This window comes from Vigna angularis, chromosome 8 (genome assembly GCF_016808095.1).
Source record: "Vigna angularis cultivar LongXiaoDou No.4 chromosome 8, ASM1680809v1, whole genome shotgun sequence".
Classification (NCBI taxonomy): domain Eukaryota; kingdom Viridiplantae; phylum Streptophyta; class Magnoliopsida; order Fabales; family Fabaceae; genus Vigna; species Vigna angularis.
The window spans coordinates 6873521-6898795 of NC_068977.1; the positions used below are offsets into that span (position 1 = coordinate 6873521).

Here is a 25275-nt window from a genome sequence, read left to right on the forward strand (position 1 = left end):
CTACCATTTTGTTTAGCTTGGTTTTTCTTGTGTTAATTATTTGAGTTTGATGCAATTTGTGCTTACCATGTTTGGTTAAAAGGAGGGACTTAATTATATATATATAAAATAATAATAAAAACTAATACTAATATGGAAAGAAGAAGACAATATTGAATCATGGAGGTTGATTTTTCCCTTGAAACACAGATGCATGTTTTTCCTAGGTGGGCCCTTTTAATTGTTGGCTATACATTTAAAACTTCATATAAAACAAACACATCTTGGAGCAAGCAAACTACGGGAGACATGGACCTTAAATTAGGAAATTGGGACCCATTCATTTGAAAACTTTTCCTACAAATTATTGTAACTTAATGTTTAGCAATGTCTGAGGGAATGTGTCAGTGAGTTCTATTTAAAGAAAAAAAAAATCAAAGAGGGATAGCCAAGAAATGGGAGTAGAACGTGAGAACTTTCCTGCACTTGTGAAATTGAAAACAAGCAAAGGTGGTGGTCTAGGAGTATCAAGAGTGAAGAATTTCTTGCAAGGAGAAGAGGTAGGGGAAGCTAAACCATCTCTTAGATATTACAACTTCATATTTCATGATCATGAATCTAATTAGGAGCATATTGGAATTTATTAACAATAGCTATCTGTCTACTTTTGTGAATCTTAGTTTCCTATTATTTTCTATTTTTCGAGTTACCTCAATACACTGTCCAATTCTACTTCATTTACCGTTAGATGTAGCCAAATATTTGATATATGGGACATAAGACATATTAATTTTCTTTGACCGTTCGGATTATTATTCTATCATCTGTAGTTAGAGAATTAAATCCCGCATGCTGGAGTAATTTGATGACTGCTTTATTTCTGCTACTAAGTCTCTACGGTAAAACATACATTCCCACCTAGTGAACCGTTAGATTGACCTTAAATTTTTATATGTGGACCATAAGATATATTATTTTGCCTTGACCGTTCGGATGGTTACCTTGAGGCCTGTACTTAGAGGAATAAGTCTCGTATGATGGAATAAGTTAATGATCACCTTATTTTCTGCTACTAAGTTCCCTAGGGAAAACATAAATTCCTGTCAATTTAACCGTTGGATGGATCTGAAATTTTGATATGAGATTCCTAAGACATAGATTTTGAATGTGACCGTTCGGATTTGAAAATAGAAGTCTGTAATTGGAGAAATAAATCCTGTAAGTTTGAGTAAATTAGTTACACTGTAGTTCTGTTACTAAGTTGTCTCGGTAAAAATATAGATTTTTGACCTATTTGACCGTTAGATCAACCTCAAAATTTGATATATGATTCCTAAGAGATATTAATACAATTTGACCGATCAGATTTGGAATTGAAGGTCTATGTTTAGAGAAAGAAATTTCGAGAGTTTGAAATATTTGATGAACATTGCAATTCTGTTCTTAAGTTATAATGGTACATATTTCATATGTATTCCATTTACCGTTAGATTGAGCCCAAACTTTAGAATGAAGTTCATAAGACATATTAGGTGATCTTGAACGTTCAGATTTGGAATTAGATGTCTGTGCTTAGAGAAATTAATTCCGCATTTTGAGTTTAACCGAGAACCACTTAAGTTTCTGTCTCTAAGTTACCTCGGTAAAACCTCCATATCTACCTAGTTAACCGTTGGATTACCCTGAAATTTTAATATGTTGTTCCTAAGAGATAGTGACATACGTGGACCGTTCAGATTTTAAATCGAAGTTACAGATTTAGAGATATTAATTTCGTATCTTCTCATGAATCCTAATATGGCTTAATTTATGTTTTTGGATAATTTATACAAAAATTATGATTTCCGCCTTATTAACCGTTGGATTGGACTGAAAATTTTACCATATGAGTTAAACATATTGTTTATTAGTTTGATTGGTTCAGATCTGTAATTAATGATATGAGTGAAGAGTAATAATTTCACGAAATAGTAAATTTATTTGTATTGGGTAAAAACTTGGATAATTATATTCTTAAATTGTATGTGTAGTTGTATTTTGGAGATTGGAGGATGAGTAATAGAATATATTCTATATTAGAAAATTAAATTATATTGGATATTCTGAGTTGTAATAATTATTTGAGTTAAATCATGAATTGTAAATAAGTTGATGGTAAATTTGGATGGGTGGTATAGGCATTATTGCCATAATTGTAAATCTGAATTTTTATTTAGTTTCCTACGACTTTGGTAAGTCGGGAGGGGAGAGGTTTGAAGTCGGACACTACTTTGGTAAGTAGGTGGGAAAATGAGAGGTGAATTTGACATAAACCGCACTGCTTTGGTAAGTAGGCGGAGTGTTCCACGCTATGCTACTTTAGTAAGTAGATAATATTACATTGTTGTACTACTTTGGTAAATAGACGATATCACCTTATTGTACTACTTTGGTAAGTAGACAATATTACCTTGTTGTGCTACTTTGGTAAGTAGATAATATCACCTTATTGTGCTACTTTGGTAAGTAGACAATATCATTGTATTGTACTACTTTGGTAAGTAGATAAGCATCACCTGGTTAGATTACTTTGGTAAGTAGTCAATATCACAGGGTTATACTACTTTGGTAAGTAGATAAAAAGATTGTCGATTGCTTTGCTTTGGTAAGTAGGCATGATAATGATATGTTGTATTAACTATAGTAAATGGACTGATGAATTTGACTAGAGGAATATTATATGGTATTAATGTAATAGTCTGTTCTTGAGTATGTTTGAGATGCATGAATTGGACTAGTTGTCATACTTGTGATATTAGAAAAATTGTAGATGATGTATATTTTTGATTCGGTTAGCTCACCCTATTGTTTGTGTTTGTGTATGTGAATGCAATGATCGTATAATGTGTGATATTATACGGGAGCAGAAACTATTTCAGATGAATTAGCAGATGGTTTTGAAATTGCTTAGAAGATGAGAGATCTGCGGGGAAAAGGAGACATGGGGAATTTCTAAAATAAATCTATGTTTGAATTTCCGGATTATGTGGAATTTTAATTTCAGAAGACTTGTATTGTAATAAAACACTTAATATTTTGTTGGTGTTGAAAATTGTTAAAGAAAAATTATATATGTATTTTTGTGGAAAATAAATTGTAACGCCTAAATCGGGGTGTTACACCGCGGACCTAGGATAGAACAACTAAGAGATTTCAATTCTAGACATAGGTTGGAACTTTTAGTCATCTGTGACATTGTGTTTAATGCGAATCTGATATTTGAATTTGCTAAGGGATTACTGATTTAGTTTGAATGATTCAGGAATTGTCATCTGAGGAATTAGATGCTTGTATGCCTAGAATGTCGATGCTTAATTTTGAGGAACTGTGTTAGTAGAAAATTATTTGAGTGATGAACTTGAATGTCAATCCCAGTGAACTTTAATTCGACTGTTTTTACCACTTTTCAAATCTGTAAGCTAATATTAAGTGTGTTATAAAAATACGTTTAATAATCGCTAAATAAGTAAACTTTAACGATCAGTGAATCTAAACAAATCTCTTGAAAAACGATATCCGGACTTACCGATTTATTACTTGAACGATTCGGTACGTTTACCGAGGTCTCAACACTCACGATAAATATTTTACATATTATTTTTTAAGAAGGATATTTTACATTCTTTTTATGAATTGAAATGAAAAAATAAATATATATTTATTTTAAAAATAAATTAAAGACTAAAAATATACTTAACTATAATTTTAATATTATTAAGTAATTCTATTTGGTATATAAAAAGAACTGTTAACGCGTGAGATGTACGGTTATTTTTTAAATAATATGCAAATGAATGATATAAATGGTACAAATTTCAATAGTCATCCGTTATATTTTACATATTTAATAAACTTATGTGCAGTGTGTCTTACTCTTAACTTTTCATTTCAAAGAAATATTAATTAGAATAGCCTAACAAAGGTAACAATTTTCAATTTTGGGCACTAAAAGGAAAATACAATTTATATAAAAAACATCTAAACCAAAACTTATTTTTTTAGGAACTAATTTAAAAAAAAAACTAAAAATTAGAATTAATATCACTGTGATTACAGATCAATTATCTCAGTCTTAAATCGAGAGGTACCACTAAAAAAATAGAAACAAATAAAATAATATTTTGGGGGTAAAATTATAAAAGGAAGAACTTTAGTAGTTCAGATTGCCTTTATGTAAATACTTCATGTATCATAATTTCAATCTCATTAATCATTTCAACTTAAAATTAAATTAACATGCTTTATTACTTAGTGTATTATTATTATTATCAATGTTAAATATGATTTTAGTCACTTAACTTTCAATAAAAATTAGAATTAGTTTCTTTTTGAAACTTTGGATCAATTTAATCTCTCATTTTTAGAACTGTCTAGATTTAGTTCTTTTAATTAAATTTTGTTAAGTGGACTAAATTTCCACATTTTTAAAGTTTGTGAACTAAATTAGATCAAAGTTTTGAAGAGGGACTATAAGAGACCAAAAACATATTTAATCATTGCTCATATTACCATTATTGAATAAGACTTACATTATCATACTAACGAAAACACGAGATATCCAAATGAGTTGGAGGAAGATTTGCTATTCCTTTGACAAAGGAGATATTCCAACTCTCCACTTAGCACTTAAATCTTCGTTACAGACTTTAAAAGAAATACTTATTCCACCCAAAATGAAATTCACATCATCAAATAGCTTGGACTTCAAAGAAATCATGTATAATAAAAATTTTCTTTCCTGGTACAAACGAGAACATTCCTGTAAGGTCAAAATTGCCAATTTATCCAAACTTTTGTCTTTGGCCGTGTGATGCGGAAAAGAGGTTCTCTTTGGTCGTGTGTTGCAGGAAGAGGGTGTTGTGTGTCTCATAATGAAGTGGTTATGTTGATTAGGTGGTGTGCTAGTGTAAGGGAAATAGACTACTAAGCTGAGATAATGTTTTGATGTTAATATTATGACGTCAATGTTGTAATGATATATGTTTATGATTTATTTATTATGTGTTCAAAATGTTATTATATATTGTGTGTTATGATATTTCTGGTTGCTCACCCTGCCATGTTGTGGTTATGGTTTTCACCTACGATGATCGTACTTGTACGGGAGTAAAGGGCATTGCAGATAGGACCGAATTGTAGTAACTAGCGAGAGTTGGGATTTAAGTTCAGGGATTTATTATTGTTTTCTATTATTAAAAAGTCTCCAGACATGGTATTTGTATGTAAAAGAAATATTCCAAGATTTTCAAAGTACATTTATGGTAATGTTTTCTTCGGCATTTTTAATTGAATAAAGTTTATAATCTTTCATAAATGTTTGAAGGAAATATAGTGTTTCAAAAAAAATTTACATTGTCACATCTCAAAAATTAGGGTGTTAAACTGCTCATCAGGAACTCGTGATTGACATTTTTTATTTGAACCGTCTTATTGTATCGCTACATGAAGTCTTTCAATGGCTCGTCCTTCTGTTGCCTAGTGCTCATCACAGGGATATATATATGTTAAATGTTGAACTCTGTTGGACACATATTGCAGATAGTTCCAAAGTTGTCCATTGTGTTCTATGGCAGCACGTTGAACCAAGCTAAGGATTCTCCTTTTAGGGACAAAGAAAACACCTGACACCATACCTTATCATTCGGATAATAAAAGGCCATGGTTTTGGTGAACGTAGGTCATCGTCTAGGTCTGTGTCAGGCCTCAGAAGAAAAGAAAAAAAAATGTGTACAGTGGCGTCCACGTGGCAGCAGGAGCGTGCGCCACCTCAGCAGTGTACATGGCCGACAGTAGTGCCCGACACCCACTGACGGACGCCAGCTGCCGCACGTTCAGGTGAGGCAGCAGCGTTAGTGGAGAACGTGCTGCCAGTGTATGAACGTGCGATCGGCGATGGTGGAAGACGCGTGGCAACAGTACAGTGGTCGACCGTCCGGAATGGGCTGGTGAAGTGCGATCTGCCGAGCTGGAAAGTGGCTGCCAGAGCAGACGAGCGTTCGGCGGAAGTGGGAAACTAATCAGAGATTCTGAACTTATTCCCCACTTCCCCTGCACATCCCCATCTTTGCTTCATTCTCTGAGAAACTCATTCTCTCCTCCTTCTCTCTACACCCTCTGCACCCTTCTCTCTCTAGAAACCACCACTGCACCTCCTCCGATCAGTATCTCCGGCGCAGCTGAAGGACGCTCGGCGTAGGACTTCCAGAATAACGTTCGGCTAGTGTAGCTGGTAAGTCTTTCCCTTCGTCTCTGACGTTCGTTTTCGTCATGCAAACTCAATTCTGAGTTGTGCGTTCGTTATTTTCTTAGAGTGGGGTAATTCTGAATTTGTGCGTTCGTTCAATTCTGAACGTTCGTTCGTATAGTGAATTAACGAGCGTTGGCGATAAGGATTTGAGTGGAGAAGCGTCTGTGTGCGTCTGTGAACGTTCGTTCATTTCCAGGTAAGGGAAGCTTACTTAATTTAACTGTTTTGATGTATGTGTGTGTGAACGTTCGTTATTTTACTGTATAAGAATAATGCATGATGGATGATATGAATGATGGTATTAACGTTCGTTATTTCACTGTATGATGTTGCTATGGCTGATTTGCATGAACGTTCGTTATTTTGATTGTATGAGGTTGTTATGCTTGATTTATGTGAACGTTCGTTTTTATGGAATGAGAATGATATATGACTAAGTTACATATGATGCATGAGATGTTGGATAAAATGAGATATATGAAATTTGAGATTTTGGGTTGATATGAACGAATGAAATGATATGATTTCGAAGAGAAATGAACCTTCCATGAAAAGTTGTACGTTCGTTCTGGACGGTCATTGACCGTTTGGTTTTTCCTTAGTAATATGGTTGAAATGTTGATTCTGTCATTTGACTAAATCTGTAGTTGAGGACGAACGTCCTCATCCTAGAATGCTCTGTTTGAGCGTTCGGTTTGGCACTGTTGAATCTTGTACGTTTGATAAACTTCTTTCTTTTGTACTTATATGTATATATATATATATATATATATATATATATATATATATATATATATATATGAAACAGTGCATATTCCGTTCGTATTACTTCTTCAAAATTCCCTTAGTTTATTTTCAAGATCTATCAATCTGAGTTATTGAACGTTCGGTCTTACACCTGACGTTCGTCCAGAATAGCGTTCGGTCTTACACCGGACGATCGTACTGGGAAGCGTTCGGTCTTACACTTAACGTACGTTCAAAGGGACGTTCGGTCTTATATCGAGCGTTCGTTATAAATGAGGCTCGGTTTTATACTGAGCGCTCGTTCTAAATGGTGTTCGGCCTTATGCCTAACGCTCGCTCTATTGGTGCTCGGTCTCATACTGAGCGTTCGTCCTAATGGTGCTCGGTTTTGAACTGAGCGTTCGTCCTAAAATGGGGCTCGGTCTTATACTGAGCGCTCGTTCTCAATGGTGTTCGGTATTATACTGAGCGCTCGCTCAAAATGAGGCTCGGCCTTATGTTGAGCGTTCGTCCTAAAATGGGGCTCGGTCTTATACTGAGCGCTCGTTCTCAATTGTGTTCGGTATTATACCTAAAATGGTAGTTATAACGTGATGATGGCTTTAGGTAATGAATTATACTTAAAATGTTATGCGTGTTGAAAATAAATCCAAACTCTAAACGACTTTAACTTTCAAATGAGAGTGTATCATTCTCTGATATATACCTTACTTTGTTAATAAAAAAATAACACTCGTTTTTTCTAGCTCACGTCTCAAACTCTCTGCCCTTCTCACTCTCTTTGTTTTCATTATCTGCATCACCTGCTCACACACAACGCTGCACTAACAATGCGGAAAAGAAAAAAAAAGGCTTTAGGAGAAATAGATCAGTGACGTCTGGATTCTTTTAATTGTTCTTATTATTTTTTGGTTTAATAGTTTATTTTGTCCCCAGTTTTGGTGAGTTGTGTCAATTAAGTCTCTCCTTTTAAAAAAGTGTCAATTGTATCTCCACTTACTACAATTTGCCTCAATCAAGTCTCTTCCGTTAAGTACACAGAAACGTCGTTAACTTTTTTTCTCTCCCTGCTCCTTTGTGTTTTTTTCTCTCCCTTCTGCTCCTCTGTGCAAACAGCAGTATTTGTCAGACCTATATTCAGATCCTTTTCTTTTGTCTTTTGATTAGGTTCAGAAACATGATGAGGACTTTTTTTAACAATATTCATTGCATAGAAGAGTGAAAAATTTTAATTTGCATTTACTTTATCCTTTAGTTGGTACAACAGTGAATTATATTAATAATTATTTTTATAATAAATTAGATCTTTATATACTTTATTATTAAATCTGATAACAAATATATCATAAAAAAAATTAAAATTTAAATATAATTTTATTTTAATTTCTTTAAGTTACTTAAATTTGATTATGGTAATTATAATTTTTTTAGATAAATAATCGATTTAGTACCATCAACATTAATATATTTTATTTTTAATGTAATAAATAATTATAATTAAAGTTTCAGTAGAAAATTTTATTTTTATTAATTTTTTTTTGAATTCTATTGATCTAATTGAATTGTTACATATATTATTAAAGCCAAAAAAATATATATTTATTAAAGGTAAAATTAGTATTGATATATAATTAATTTTTATAATATATTTTTTATTTTATAAATTTAAAATAATTAATGATTGTTTCAAAATTAACTAATTATTAATATGTTAATAATGATTATTTTTTAATAAACTCACTTACTAAATGCATGCTTAATTATATTGATCATAAAATTTAAACAAAAACAATAAAATTATTAAAAAATTAAATTTTTAATTTTTAATTTTAGAGTAATTAAGAAATAAATACCTTTTAAAAAAATTATAAACTCACTTATTTTAAAGGAATTAAAAATATATATTTAGATTTATTTTTAATCAATTTTTCAAAAATTTTCTTTTAATTAGCAAGACTTTCAATTTCTTTTAATTATAATGTAATATAATTAAAAAAAATAAGAGTGTAAATATATAAAAAAAAGGCACTATAAAAATAATAACTAAATAAAATTATTTTCTTAAAGAGAGTGATACTTATAAAGAAACCTAAAGGTATTCTATTTGGTAGTAAATATTGTATATTTCCATTCAATCCCAATTTTTGTTATTTTTATTTAGTTTAGTTCAATTTTTGTTAATTTTATTTCATTTAGTCTTAATTTTTTTCCTTTCTAAATTGAAATTAAATTTTTAATAAAAATCATATTTTTATTAAATATTTTTATTATTTTTAAATCAACTCTAATAGAAATAAGCATATAATAATTAGACATTTATACGTTGAACCAAGTTAAATTCGTGTATAGTTTATTTCTTTCTTCTTTTATTAATATATTTCGTAGTTTAATAAAGGCATACACGTACAATATTAAAACATTTCTAACATTGAACCACATAAAACAGGTTTTGTTTTATCTTGTAACTTCGTGCACAGAAAGAAATTTTAGCAATGACAAAAGGCGACTTTGTGGAAAGAAGTTACTCACAAAGTGTGGATGTTGATGAAGATTTATTTTTTCTGTTGAGTATAGAAGAAAGGGATAAGTGCTTATATTTTCTATTTCAAATCCGATATAATTGAATTTTCATATATGATGGGTTAAGTTTTTTTTTTTATTCTAAAATATTTTTATTAATTTTAATAAATTTATATAAATTAATTTATAATAATTAAAAATTATATAATTACATTATAAACTAATACAAATTCAAATATTAAGAAAGGTAAGAGATATATCATAATTGCGTGTAAATGAAGTGTAGGGTTTTATTTTGATATATGAGAAATGGACTGTAAGGATACATATTTCATAATAGGGAGAAAATGGGTGTAGTTTGACGTAGAAATTGTCAACAAACATAAAATTAGGATGAAGTATTTGGAGGGTGAAACACACAATAACAAAACAGAATTGTTATGCATAACTCAACCTTCCTAATTTCGGCATGTACATCCATAATTTTTTAAATTTCAAAATGTGTTTTTGGACTATTCATTTTGAAATACCATATAAAAAATGCATTCTAAATTATATTTCAAATTATATGTTTCAAAATATAAAATTATATTTCGAATTATACATATCAATACAAAATAAAAAAGACCAGTAAAGTTTTCATTATCATATTAATTGGAATATAAAAAATTATGTGATGTAGCCAGTGCACCAATCAATAACATAATAAGATAAATTTGTTTTGCCCTTTAAAATATTAAAAAAAAATCACCTAAAAATTTTCACTTTCCAAATAACAAAACTTATACACATTTGAACACAGTTTGATAAATTCCAATAGTATTTTCCAAAACAATATCTCAGCCACCATATCCGGTGATTGATGAAGTTTGCAGGAAAAAAACACCATTCCAATTCCATAATAACATGTAGCATCCTGTTTTGTAGCAGAAACATTAATCTAAATCAAAATCTTCCGTCATATTCAAAGAAAGTTTAGATCAAAACAAAAATGTTTGAGGACAAAAAGAAGACCCTTTTGTTTCATTTTCTCTTCAAATCAGACATTGCTTTCTCTGCAGATAGACTCTCAATGACCTGACTGTAGAAGTTCCAAGAATCACTTGTTTTACTAATGGCTTCTTGGCCAAAGGGATGTTCCTCAACATACTTTCTCATATCTTCAGCTTTTGTCAAGCCTTCTAGAAATACTCTCAGCTCTCCTCCTTCAGCTGTCATGAATTATTCTGTTAATCCATCATGTTCAAATTATAAACCTTGTAAACTAAGACACTAAAATCGATTGTTTTCAATAAATTTTGGTTAATTATGAAAAAAATGTTAGAAACAAAAAAGACTCATTTTACAAAAAGTTCATCACATTAAATGTAAGTTTATTCTGAATTAACAAATGACTACTTGGTTATATCTTTTAAAATAAACTATATAAAAAAAAATCATCTTGACATTCTCCGGATTACAAAACTACATTGTTCTTCTTTCTAATATTTCAGGATAAAGATTCAAGCAAGAAGTTACTCAATATGTTTTCATTACTATATACAAGTAAATATTATAAAGAAATTTTTACCTAAAGAGCTGTCGTTTTCATCATGATAACAGAATGTATGAGGGAAAATCGAAGTGTTTGGCTGAATAATTGATCAAAAGAATTGGAACAAAAGATTAGAAAAATGTAGTAATTAGTTGATATAAAAAGCTGCGGAAGGAAATAAAACTGAGTTAAAATTGATTACAGGATTCAGCAATGCCTTGTAAGGAGAATCATCCAACAACAAAGTATTGGATTCATTGTAATACCCTTTCTTCCATGGAAGATTAGGATCATGCTTATCCCAGAGTTTCCTCAAATCCTTAAAAACAACATTTTTATATTTATTCTCGAGAGTCTTGAAGTGTGTTTCAGTGCAATAAGAAAGATCCTGCACATCAGAAGCCAAGAAAATACAAAATCAGAAGTGACAAAAGTGAAAAGGGAATCCGTCAGTAGATTATGGCAGTTGTCATCACTCTCATAAAGATTATAGTTTCTATAGCAGAGTTAATGCAATTCCTCTATTGTTAATTTCTAACATGCTATTTTCAAACCTTTCAGCTCTACATTATTTCACTAAAACAAAGATTGATAGAGGTATTTCTTTAATCAGAGAACCATTTAATAAATACTTACCCAGCAGAAAAGCAATTTGTTTTTCAAAAATGGCATCAAACCGTCAATGATTCTATCAACATTTTTCCTGTAATATAAAGAAACATAAATTTTGGTTCTAAAAGCTAATGGTTAACAACAAAACATCCCAAAAAGAAATGGAGGCAAAAAAAATAGAAAAATAGACTCAAGTGGTTAGAAGAGTACTTTAATCTTGATGACCATATGCCAACTTCAAATTTTTCTAAGCAAAACTCCAGAAAATCAAGATAAGATGGTCTCTTAAATACTGAAATCAAATTCAAACATAACCAAAATTAGCATAATAAACAGAATTCATAAAAAACAAAGAACAACCATTCTTACTTGCTCTCCTTCCAATGGTTATATCAGGTTTGCGATCCTTTGGTGGAGAAGAAACTACAGCCGCTAACAATCCATTTATATCAAGAACAATTAGTCTTCTCTTTAAGGGATGAATTTCAGTTTCATGCAGAGAAATTTTGAAAACTTCTATACTGAGATCTTCATTTATGTCAGTAGCAGACACAGTGTTTTCTTCGTCTCTTTTTCCTTTGGCTACCACAGTTGATTCAGTACTCACGGTATTTCCATTGAAATCCATTCTCCTATTTTTCTCTTACAAAACATTAGCACCAACAATATTATTAAAACAAGTTACTAGAAAATTTGCACGGAAATACAAATCATTCCAAACCATAATATTAGTATGGTTCTTCTTACAGTTCTCTCTTTTATATCAATGGTTTTATGAATGTTCAGAAAATCACTTTTTTTTCTTCTAAAACCCATATTCAGTAAGGAAACATGAAAAGAATCAACATGCATCAACATTTAGCAAAACAAATAAAATTGACAATCAGGAAAAAGATAAAAACAAAGGAACAAAAAGAGTTTCTAGTTATAAGATATTGTCATTGTTTCATACACAAAACAGGTAAGAGTATAAAAGAAGAGATTCAATAAACATAACATACATCAACATTAGCATTGGATAAAACAGATAAAAGGAAGTGAGCTAAAAGACACAAAAATGAGTGTCATGAAGATGGTACCTGTTGAAGTTGAGGAACTATGCAAAAATGGAGAACACAGTTGTTGAAACAGAACAATGTCTATGAAAGATTATTCTGCTTCTTTCTTCACACTGCTAGATACACTAAGATATGAAATGAGTGAGGAACCCTCTGTTTCTTAACGTAAGCTTAGGAAAGTGTAACCGTCGCATATAAATTGAAGAAATGTCACCAACTTGGACTGTTCATTAAATTGGAGAACAAAATAACTCTTTCACTTCCAAAAGTAGTCACAGAAAACTGACAGAATTAAATGCAAGTACATTTTTAATACTCTTTTCTATTTAATGATAAAGTAGAATATTCTAAAAACAATCCTTTTAATTATGATTCTATTTTTAATATGTTTTTATTATTTTTTAATAACAGCGTGGAATTATATTAATTGTTACAGGGTGATCTTCTTACTCAAATTATTGGAAAGAAATTTGTGGGAATTCTAGTTTAAGATTTGGGGATAGTCTTCAAGAATTATACTTTTAATAAGTCAAATTCAATTTTATAAATTTGTCTTATTTTATAAATTTGTCATTTCTGTTCAGAATCACGAACATAAAATACTTTTATGGATTGTTAAAGAAAATGATTTTAAAGATAATTCAACTTTAAAAAAAATTCAAAACAAATGTTTGATGAAATACATCACAATATAATCATAATAAATATTCATTTTGATGTCCACCAAACCTATAAGATCACTCTTCCCTCTATCTTCTATTTCAATTTTGATTATAATAACACGAACATCAACTTCTAACCCCAGACAGTAATCTAAATGACATGCAGATATGCTACAATAGGATTTAAGCCAAATGGCATAAAAAATATTATAACCACAATACAGTTTCTCCATAAATATATATATATATATATATATATATATATATATATATATATATATATATATATAATTATTTATAAAATTATAAAATTATAAAATTAAAAGTATTTCAATCATCCTGTATTTAATACTTATTTTATAGTTCTTACACTAAAAATAATATTAACTTTATATATTCCCCATAGAAATATATATCATTTCTTTTCATGATTATATCACTAGTAAAAAATTATTTTTTTAACTCGCGCTATAGATTTCGGTTTAGGTGAAATTGAAGTCTATCAAAATGTGGTGGCATTTTTGTAGTTTAAACAAACTTATACGTCTCGGTTCAAGGGGAACCAAAGCATATAAGGCACATTACCTTGGTTGATACTACAATCGATGTCTAACAGTCCACCTGCCCCCTAACATGTCTCTAAAATTTGAAGTCTGTGCAGAGCCTATGACTTCGGTTCATTCAAAACCGGTGTGAAACCATGTTTATGCATCGGTTTAGGCGGGAACCGAGGCGTATAACCATTTCATATTCTTTTTTATTTTATTCTGAAGACTATATGCCTCGGGGGAGAGTAGAGCCGAGGCATATATGTGTGTATTGCTTCGGCTGAACCGAGGTAGTATTGCTTACCTCTTAACCCCGCTGCCTCAAAAAAAACTTAACCTACAACAGTGTTTCATTTCCTTCTTCCTCGAGAAACAATTTTTCTTCCTCTCTCATGCATAAGACTTTTTCACCATTCTTCTCACTCTCGCCCCTGGCTGCACTGCCCTTGCTGCTCCACCTCTGTTGCACGGTGCCCCGGATCTCCGTCCCCTTCCCCTTTTCCTCTTCTTTTCTCGTGAGAAACCAAATCTACGAGGCGGCTCCAAAAATCTCCCCCTCCACGCAGAGACTCAAGGTGACCAAACTCGAAACCGAAAACGAGATCCCTTCGCCTTCCTCTTTGTTCGCCAAAACCCTACCGTCGGGAGCCACTACCACCTCGCCTGCGAGTCCGTCGCCTTTGGAGGGAAGAGCAAGCGGTGGCCGTTGGGAGTGAAGTGAGGTTGTTGATGAGCGGCGCTCATTGAGGTTGAATAAGGTTGCGCCATGGAGACGAACATGGAGGTTGGCAGCAGCGCTAGGTGGTGATGAACGAAGCTTTGTGATGGTGCATCAATGGAGGTTTCTAGTGAAGAAGGTGAGTGCGGAGACTTGCAATTGGGGTTTTCTGATGTTGATGGTGGTGGTGCGAATTAAGGTTTGATGACGACGGGGTGAAGATTGGGGGAAATTGTTATGCTCTGTTGCTTGTTCTCTGCACACGATGAAAGGAGGTTGTCACGATTTGTGTGGACGTTGGCAGTGGCTACTTCGAAGGCGGTGGTGGCGCGATCTGCTGGTTGCCTCTCTAATTGCAGGTTGTGCGAAGGAGAGAGAAAGCTCTCACGGTGGTTATGGCGGCGACCTTATGGAGCTCGCGAGGTGTTGTGGCATGATTGCTGATGGCGGTGGCACGGCGCGACACAATGTGGTTGTTGATGGTGCGCGAGAAGCGTGGTTTTTGGTGGCGGTAGTCGCAGCGGCGTCTTGGTTCTCTGGCTTGGTTTCTATTTCCTGTAGGTTGACATGGATAACGGGCGTGATTCTGGAGAATGCCATGGTGGCTGTGACGCGTTGGAGAAGAAGACTTCGCGTGGTGGCCTGTGGTGATCCGATAAAGGTAGCACGGTTGTTGGGTAGTGGTTCGATGTGAGAATGGAGGCTGAAACGTTAAGAAGGAACTGTAGAGGCAATCATACCTTTGTATTCTCTATGTTTACCTATATGATATATTGTTGAATTATAGAAAGCTTTAGGTTAGGGATTATTGATATTTTCTGGATGGATGTTTTCTTAATTTATTAATTAGATACGCACAACAAAACTGCAGCTTGTAATATTTCTTCTACATTGCCTTGAAATAGTTTCTTGATTCAAAGTTATTTTATTTTATGAACTGCGTTCTGTGATCTTATATGCTAGGAGACTACCGGTATAGTAATGGATGTGGCAAGCATAATCCCAAGGAGATGGCATGAAAAATGGGCAGAGAAAGAAATAAGGAATCTTATGAGATTCACATTTGTTCTTCTTTCTCTTATTCTAAAATTCTCGTAAAATTCAAAGTACTTCCTCCAGCCTCTGAGTATAGTTATTTTTAGTTTATTATACATAAACGTAAAGTATAAACCCTTCATTTTTAGAGGATAAGTGTAGTTTTGACTCACTAGGTGACCAAAATGCACTAGTTATCGCACTTCCGGAAGGGAATCTGACACTTTAAATGCTTTCGGCTTGCTTGGGTGAGCTAGATGATTCGTTGGGTGAGCTACCTCGAACCTGGAAAAAAAGTTAGATTCGTCTTGAAAAGTCGTAGACGGTAGAAAAAACTGTCGAGGCACTTTCGGCTAGCTTGAGCGAATTGGTCCACTATCTTGAGAAAATTGGTCCATTAGCTTGGACTAATAAGGCTAGCTTGAGCGAATTGGTCAATTAGCTTAGACGAATAAGGCTTTAGCTTGAGCATTTGGTTGGTTCTAGACGCATTTCAAAAGCGTCTTAGCCTATTTTAAGGCATGTTTCAAACTTGAGAAAGGGTATGAAAAATGAATCTGAGAGGTAGAGAGGTATGAAGATTTGAGTTTGGGGTAGATGAGGAGTTTGAGTTTGTGGAATGACCATCGAAAGCCAGTTTTGTCGAGCATGCTAGGAGAAAACTATAAAAGGAGCTAACCTTTGGTCTTTTGACTCTACATGTTCTTGATTCATGAAGATGTTTGGGTTTTTGAATCTGTGAATGATTTTAAATGGAGATTAAGCTTTTATTTTCCATTGTAATTCGTGTTTAAACTCATGATTATGTATGATTGATGAACAGAATAAGTCAAATGTTATTTTGGTGATGCTATACTAAAATGGAAGATTTGAAATTGTTGATTTCGTGATGATGAACATGATTATTAATTGTACACTAGGAGAATATGTGAGATCGAATATGTATGTACCATTGATTCTCTGTCTTTCCCGATAAAGGTTGTTATTGATTCTTATTTTGGGTGTTATTGTGATTTTGTTTGAGTATGGGCAGTTCGTATGCCTTAAATAGAATCTGTGCATGATTTTAGACCCTGAATTTGATTGAGAATATGATGATATTGATGAGAAAATTGGTATTTGTGATGATTGTTGATGAATTTTGGGTCTCTAGAAAGTCTGGAATGTTAGAGGGAATTGTAGAATAGGCTTGAATCTGATTATGTTTGAATAAGAAGAAACCATTCATTGGGAGAGCCAGACTCACTCGCTGGACGAGTGAAGTCATTGGCTGGGCGAGTGACGTGAGGCTGAAAGCATGTTTTGATGACTTAAGTTGATTTTTATGCATCTGTTGATTGTGGAAATGTTGTGTGGTGTTTATGGAGATGTAAAATGATATGGGAATGAGATATGTGTGATCTAACAGTATGATGTATGATATATTTGTTGAGCATGACTGGATTATGGTTGTTGGTTGAGATTATTTGTGAAAATTAAATAATTATGTTGAGCCGATTGTGGTTGATGTGTTGTGATTTGTGTCTTTGTTGGTTTGCGCTACTTTGGTAAGTTGGCAAATCAACAGCAATCGTGTTGCTTTGGTAAGTAGGCGGGATATCCTATACTGTGTTGCTTTAGTAAGTAGGCAGAAGGGTCTTGGACTACACTACTTTGGTAAGTAGGCAGGACTATAAGATGAGGACATGACATAAATTGTACTACTTTGGTAAGTAGGCAAGATGTCTTATATTATGCTACTTTGGTAAGTAGACAGTATCACCTTATTGTGTTGCTTTGGTAGGTAGGCAGAAGGATCTTGGACTGCACTGGTAAGTAGGTAGGATGATAAGATGTTATTACGCTTCAGTAAATAGGTTGATGATTTTACTGATTGGTAATAATATGTTATTTGGGTGTGCTATATGCATGATTTGTATTGTGTTATACTTGTGATATCAGAGGATTGTGGGTCATGTATCCTTGTTTCAGTTAGATCACTCTGTTGTTTGTGTTGGTGCATGTGAATGCGATGATTGTATAATATGTAGTGTTATACGAGAGCACATGTTGTTATAGATGAAGATAGATCGATGTAAAGCGAGAATTTGCGTGGAAACCTTTTTGGGAATAATGTATTTGAAGAACTGTATCATTTCCTTGAGTTGTATTTTAATTAATTTTCTCAATTGAACTGAAGGATAAACTTATGTATTTAAATCTTTGAGTGTTAAAATTTTTATAACAGTATCATATGTTTCCTTTTGACAAATAAACATTTCTTATGTTTTTGAAAATTTTGTAAACTGTGACAATCCCAAATTGGGAGTGTTACATAAAGTATAATAATGTTTTAATGTATATTAATGAAACTTTATGTTGGTGGTAAATTAGTATTTTATTTTTAAATAAATATTATGAAATTTGTGTATTCTAAAAGTTAATAAGTTTGGAAGTTTTTGCTTTGTTTTTATATTATATATGTATTTAAGGATTTAAGGTTAGTATAATATATATTTTTGGTTATAAATAATCACGTTTTTTATTATTTATTTGTGTAGAAAAAATATAGTTTGACAATTAATATTTCATAGCATTTAGGTTGTAAGAACCGGTATTTTAAGAAGGGTGGGGACATGGATGCATTATTAGAATGCAATTATTGGAATGCATGATTGGAGGGGAATTATTGGGGGAAGGGAGAAAAGGAGAGGTGTGCATTTACGGGGGGAGGCTTGGCAAAAGAAGGCTCTCATTTTTGGCATGGAGGAGAGCATCCAGAGGAAAGGAACCCTTCCTTCCTTTCATTTTCAATCGTCCAAAGAGCACCCAAGGTAAGTTATACCAACATTAGAAGGACTGAGAGGAGGATCTGGGTTGAGAATCTGGTGAGAGTGGAGTTCTTACAGCAAGATCTGGAGAGAAAGTAGAGAGGTGCTGAATTTGCTAGGAGATCTAGAGCTGCATGTCTAGGAGGAGATGGATCACAAATATTACAAAGGAAGTCTTCAAGAGGTAAGGGGAGTTAGATTTTTCGTTTGATTGTTGAATTTTACTGTCTTTGAATCAAATCTGGGAATTTTGGGGATGAAAAATGGAGTTTTCTGGGTTCTGGAAAACCTCATGCGATTCTGCAGAATTCTGCAGAAACGCGCGCTCGTCCAAAACGGGATTTGACCACTTAAGGGTCGGTCAAATTCTGAACGCTCAGTATTTGTTCTGAGCGTTCGCCCTAATCGGCCAAGGGACGTTCGTCCAAATTGCTCGACCAATTAGTGGTCGGCCAAAACATGCTGAGCGTTCGGTCTTCAGTATGACGACGTCCGCCCTTCCATATGAGTGTAGCGTTCGTTCTTGATGATTGAAGTGTTCGGTTTTAATTGGGTAGTCTCTATTAATGGATTTAGAGCGTTCATCTAAGTGTATAATGGATTTAGAGCATTTGTCTAAGTGTATAATAGATTTTGAGCGTTCGTCTAAGTGTATATTGGATTATGAGCGTTCGTTTGAATGTAAAATTGACTTTGAGCGTTCGTCTAAGTGTATAATGGACTTTGAACGTTCATTGTTATATTGGTAACTACAGCGTTCGACATAATTTAGTATTAACAGGCTTGAATCTTGAACGTCCGCTATGGCTAATTAGTGATTGTAGCGTTCGGTCTCATTTCTGTATTAGCAAATTGAACGTTCGGTTTTGATGAGATATTCTAATTGTGAACGAGCGGCCTTGGCCTGATTCTGATTATGAGCGTTCGGTATTGGTTTAATTCGGATTGTTCGGCCTTTGTTTGATTCTGATGGTGAACGATCGGTCTCGGTTTTGATGTGAGCGTTCGGCTTTAAGTAAGTATTCTTAGGTAGTTTGTAGCGTTCGGTCTTAATTTGAAATACTAAGTCTAAATCTTAAACGTTCAGCATTGGTCTATTAGTGAGTATTAGCGTTCGTTCTTAAACTTAGTATTCTCGGGAAGTAAAATTGAGTGCTCGGTCCTAATTCGATAAATCTTAAGTTTGGAATTCTTGAGCGTTCGGTCTTATAAGCGTTTTGTTGGCGTTCGTATTCGGCCTGTTGTTTGGCGTTCGTCCATATCGTTTGTGATGTTCGTCCTTATGGTGTTAGGGTAAATGGGTTTCAAGCTTAACATTCGTTCTTATGGAGTTAGGTTAAATGAATTTCAAGATTTGCGTTCGTCCTTCTAGTGTTCGGTTAAATGGGCTTTGACCTTAGCGTTCGGTCTTATAGTGTTCTGTCTCAAAGCGAGCGTTATGGGGAATGATCTGTATTTTTGATGTTTTTCTGAGGTGGCGGGCGTTTATGGGGAGTGATCGGCCTTGACATTTGTTCCTAGGTAGCGATCGATTAATAAGTAGTGATTAGTCGTAATGATGCATGATTTAGGTAGTGACCATTCATAGGTAACGTTCGGTTTGGATGATGTTTGTCTCAGGTATGGATCGTTAATAGTTAGGGGTCGTTCGTAAGGAACGTCCGGTCTCGATGATGTTGCACTCATATAGTGCTCGTCAGAGGCAATGTTCGGTGAGATTTGATGTTTGAACGTTCGTTCCAATAGGGTTGATTTGGTATTTGGTTTTGAGCGTTCGGCCTAGTGTTTGATCACAGCGTTCGTTCTAAGAGTGTTCGGTCAATACGGAGTTGTCTTTTAGCGTTCGACCTATAGGGCATGATTTCCTAGCGTTCGTCCAAAGAGTGATCAGTCAAATGGTGTTCAGAAAATACGTTCGGCAATTAGTATTCACCCAAATAGCGTTCGGTCCATAGCGTTCGTCCAAGCAGTAGTCGTCCAAATAACGTTCGGCTATTAGCATTCGGTCTTTAATGTTCGGTCAGAGTTCTTAGTGTTTGGTTCCAATTTCAGTTACTGTTGTGTTGGTGTGGAATTAAGTGTACTATGCATAGTATGACATGAATTACGTGGAAGTATGTGAATGCAGGAGATATAATAAAATTATTGTGATAAATGTATTTTATGATGTTGGCATGAAATCATGCATCTGATCATGATATGTGTATTATGGAGAGGTTTTGTAGAGGTGTAATGTGAGTTGAGGAATATGAGTATGGTATGAATCTCATGGAGAAATCCTATAATATTATGATATTAGTGTGTATGTTGATGTTGAGGGTCCCGCAGTTGGAGGTTATCCTGATACTCTAATAATCATCCAGTCTCATGTAGAGAAGGATGAATTATGTGGTGAGAGGAGCAGGAGGTCCTGGTCTATGTGCCGGTTTTGGACATAGTGAGGGGACTAACCTTGTGAATGGTATGAAGTATTTTGGAAGTGTATTTGTAAGAAAAAGTAAAAGTCATCACAAGTGCATAACCTCCCGTGACCGCTCATCAACGTATCATTCGGATGAGTGTCTAGTAGGAATTGTGGTATAATGAGTATATGAGGATGTCTGACATAAATTTATATGATGTTTTTATCAAAGCAATTATGCATGTTTTATAATTGTTGTGTTGCATGTTAGCTCACCCTTACTTGTTTGTTTGTGCCGGAAAATCATATTTTTGCGATGTTCGTATAACGTTTTGTTATACGTGAGCAGATGAAGGGATGTCACGTGATCTGGTGCAAGGGCAGGAAGAGATGGAAGAGTGTATTAGAAGGATTCAATGTTATCTTTACTGTTTTGTCTGAGCTGTAAACTTTGTATAGATTTGAGCTTGAGGTTCGGGGTGTTAACGTAGTTGTATTATTGGAATATTTAAAATTTTAAAATTTTTAAAGGGTAAAATTTTTGGGATGTTACATAGGTTCATTGGGTTAATATACTATATGGATCTCATATTTGAATCGGACCATTTTGGTTCTGCCAATAATAATATCTATTATATAATAACATATATCTATCAAATATTATATTTTTCTTATTTTAAAGTAGTTAATATACTGTATGAATCTCATATTTGAATCTTTTATTTATTGAACCATTTTGGTTCCGTTAATAATAATAATAAATAATAATAATAATAATATAGGTTAAGTATGTACTTTTCTGGGAAAACTTCCCAGAAGGTCACCAATCCCAGAATTAAACTTTCCAGAATTACTCTAGGTTAAGCACGCTTAACCATGGAGTTCTTATGGGCTAGGCTACCGAAAAACAAATGCATTTGGTGATATAAGTAGTGAAATCAATTCCTTTAAGTTATCTTTCAACTGTATAGTCTCATACCTATACAGTCTCCAGATCCCTCTCATTCCGGTGTATGTTCGATTCGTCCATGTACCCCTTCCACTCGAAGCTGCCAGAAGCCGCTCCTTGTCTGTGTCCCCTGCACCATGCCTCTTGCACCGGTGTCACTTCCCGCCCTCGTCAGTGCCCGGAAGTTTTCCCATAAATTCACTCAACGAATTTCTTTTTGTCCCAACAAACCCTATCTTGGGATGCTCCACTGTAACTAAGGGCGCCCAGTGGAAATGAAACAAAGGAACCTAAATGGCGCCTAATGCTTAGACTGACGCCCAATAGCCGAAGCCTGGTGCTCAATACCCAGGCCACTAAAAATCCATAGAATTGAATCCTTAGGTAGTACCTAATAGTTCATGGGTGACGCTTAACAATAAAACCTCAAGAGCTAATTGAAAATTGAATATATTTTAATGATCTACAACTAAATAAATATTCACTTTAAAATTTTTGTGAATCACATTAAATTAACTCAAAAATAAAATAAAATATAAATTTATTTTATTTTAGATTCTGATATGTTAGAATTGTATATCTCTGTACCATAGATCAGTTGGAGGTAATAACGGTCAAACATATAAGAAATGACTAAAAATTTAAAAGGAAAATAGAATAAACTTTAAGAAAAGATTTTTACATGAGATAATGATTTCATAAAATGAAACTCAACTAAGATAAAATCTATTTATAGTTAAATTATTTATGAATATAATAATTGATGTCATCTAAAAATTATCTAATAGATTTTTATAAAATAAATGTAACGTCCCAAATTATATAGAACTGTATAATTTAGTAGTCCACATTTTAATATAATAAAACAATTAGAAGAGACAGGATGGTCTCGCACAGCGCATCCCCTAATTCGCCACGCGAATTAACTCGTAGTGTGCATCAGACTTTCAACCTCTCGCATAGTGCATCCAGGTCGCTATGCGAGATCCTAGATAGAGACCAACCCCCCTAAAACTCTCGCTTTGCGCTCAATTCGCCTTTCGAATTAAACTGGCAGTGGCTCCAAGTCACCTCCAGTCGCATAACGACCAGATTCGCTATGCGAATCGCCAAACAGAGAGCAGCACCCTCCAGTCATTCGCACAACGCACCAGCTCGCACAGCGAATGAATCAAACACAGAGCACCCTCTGCAAGGACTCGCTATGCGAGACAGCTCGCATAGCGACTCTGCATCATCTGTAGAACACAAATTCTGCAGAATCATGCCATCACACTAGCCCTTACCATTTCTAGGTCATTTCTCCAATTTCTAACATCCTTAATTCACGTTTTACACCTAATTAAACTTTTCTAGATGTTCCTAAACCCTTCTAATACAATTTTAAGGTAATTATAACTCAACTTTTACTCCTCAACATCAATTATCACCACTTGAGGACTTCAAACCCAATTCTAACACTTTACACTTATTTGTACCACTTTGGTGACTCAAACAAGTCATAATACACTTGTTAAGACTGTCCCAACAGACCACAATAGCCCCTGACCTCTAACTCTCAAAATCACTACCTCACTTCCTCTATAATAACCTAAAACACTATCAATCCTCTTTACTTTCAACATAACAGCTGCTATCTTGGAATATACCCATCTCACATCCTCAATTGCAGTTACACAACACGTTTGAATCAAATCACAAGCAACAGTTCACATATGAACATACCAATACATATCATCTCATTTACTCAGAACTTAACATACAATCCAAATAACAAAATTAATACATAACTCAGTATATACACATACATGCAACTAACTAATAAGAAATATTCTAGCTTCCCTTACCTAGGGTTCTCATAGTACAGCTCACAACAACGACTCCACAGAACCTCTCACAGCGAAATGCACAACACCCTACATTCACCAAATTAGTGATAGGAAACAACTCTTAGAGCTAGAATGAACCGAGGAAATGGAAATGAATATTACTAGCTACATGTAACCAGTAGAGTTGCATGCCATAGGTTCCAAAATTACGGAGGAGAAAGGGGAAACGACTTACCTGCTGAAGAACGAGAATCTAATCGGATGGTTGCGAAGCTCTCTGCGCCACAGTCACTTGAGCACCACCTAATCAAACATGCAATGGTTAAAGGTGAGGAAATGGTAGAGAGAAAGCAGAGAGAAGAAGACTGAATTCTGAGTTTTTAGAGAGAGAATGGAGTTGGGTTAATGAACCAGAATGAGTCTGAAAATGACTTTTAAAGGAATAATTCCTGACTTCATTAACTTAATACTCCATTAAATTTTCAAATAAATTTCCAGATTCTTACATGTTTATTTATGTATATAATTATCTTATATATCATTATATATTATTGGTTTTGATAGAAATATAGGAATTTTCATGTTTTCATATTTATATTTTTTTAGATCTTATATATATACAATGCTTTTTATTTTATTTTATAGACTTTAATTTATTTTTTCAAAAATAAGATAATAAATATATTCTTTACTGTATGTTATATTTAGTAAAAAAGATTAATTATATGTAGAAGATGACTTATTACTTTATTCTTTTAATTTACCAGTTTCTTCTCTCCAAATGTTAATTTCTTTTCTTATTTTGTTTTACATAAACGATTTTGGCTTAGTTTTGTACATTAATTTTAAAATATTATTAAATTAATATCCGACTGTATTATAGATATAAAATTATTATATTGAAAATAAAAGATGAATTTGTGGTCAGTGGGTGTCATGGTGGGTGACCGACACATTCGGCGCATAATACGTGGAGGAAAAGGAAGTTTCCACACTACAGCATGCGATAGGAGGGGAGTGGATAATTTATTTTTTAATTTTAATTTAACATTTTATTTAAGTTATTTATTTAAATATTATTTCGGTTTGATTAAAATTTTAAATGAATTGAACTTTTTAAGAAATATATCAAATTAATATTATATATAGTTTAATTATAAAAACTAAATTAAAATATATTTATTTAGATATAAATATATTTTTATGCTTTAGAAAAATTATGAACTTTGTGTTTAGTTTCTAATAATTTTTCTTGAATTTTGATCCTTGAAATATTTACAGATTTGATTTAAAGAAATAAATTACTTGTCTTTTGTTCTTATATTATATTAACTTTTTTTAAATGATCTTTAAAACATTTTTAAATTTCTTTTATGTATATTTTTATAACAAGTAAAATCATATGTGTTGCTTACATGTGTATTATTTTTTGTATAATTATCCGCGTAAACATAAATGTTGTTACATCTGTGTATGTTTTTTAAAATATTTTATTATTCTAATTTTTCAAATTCAATTAATTTGATTTGTTAAAATAAAATATTAAATATGTAAAAATGATGAATAATTAATAAAATTATAGATTAT

At 33.1% G+C, this 25275-nt stretch overlaps 1 protein-coding gene across 2 annotated transcripts; it reads right to left on the reverse strand.

Moving 5' to 3' along the window:
* Positions 1 to 10358: 10358 nt before the first annotated feature.
* Positions 10359 to 24077, reverse strand: LOC108345427 (uncharacterized FCP1 homology domain-containing protein C1271.03c). Of its 2 annotated transcripts, XM_052867665.1 has the most exons (8): positions 23924 to 24077; positions 23707 to 23775; positions 12048 to 12320; positions 11889 to 11970; positions 11703 to 11769; positions 11269 to 11454; positions 11103 to 11163; positions 10359 to 10743 (listed from the first exon to the last, which is right to left on the reverse strand). In XM_052867665.1, the coding sequence occupies exons 2-8, from the start codon at positions 23717 to 23719 to the stop codon at positions 10556 to 10558; spliced, it is 870 nt and encodes a 289-aa protein (XP_052723625.1). In that variant the 5' UTR covers positions 23720 to 23775; positions 23924 to 24077; the 3' UTR covers positions 10359 to 10555. The 2 variants fall into 2 exon arrangements, with proteins under 2 accessions (XP_052723625.1, XP_017439514.1); XM_017584025.2 differs by lacking the exons at positions 23707 to 23775; positions 23924 to 24077 and adding an exon at positions 12758 to 13020.
* Between the last annotated feature and the right edge of the window lie 1198 nt (positions 24078 to 25275).

Bases quoted from the DNA above. Each gene is read 5' to 3' on its own strand.
- LOC108345427 (XM_052867665.1), bottom strand. The intron at 11,770-11,888 runs GTACTCTTCTAA...TTTATATTACAG, and splicing joins ATATGGTCATCAAGATTAAA to GAAAAATGTTGATAGAATCA. The intron at 11,455-11,702 runs GTAAGTATTTAT...TCTGATGTGCAG, and splicing joins ACAAATTGCTTTTCTGCTGG to GATCTTTCTTATTGCACTGA.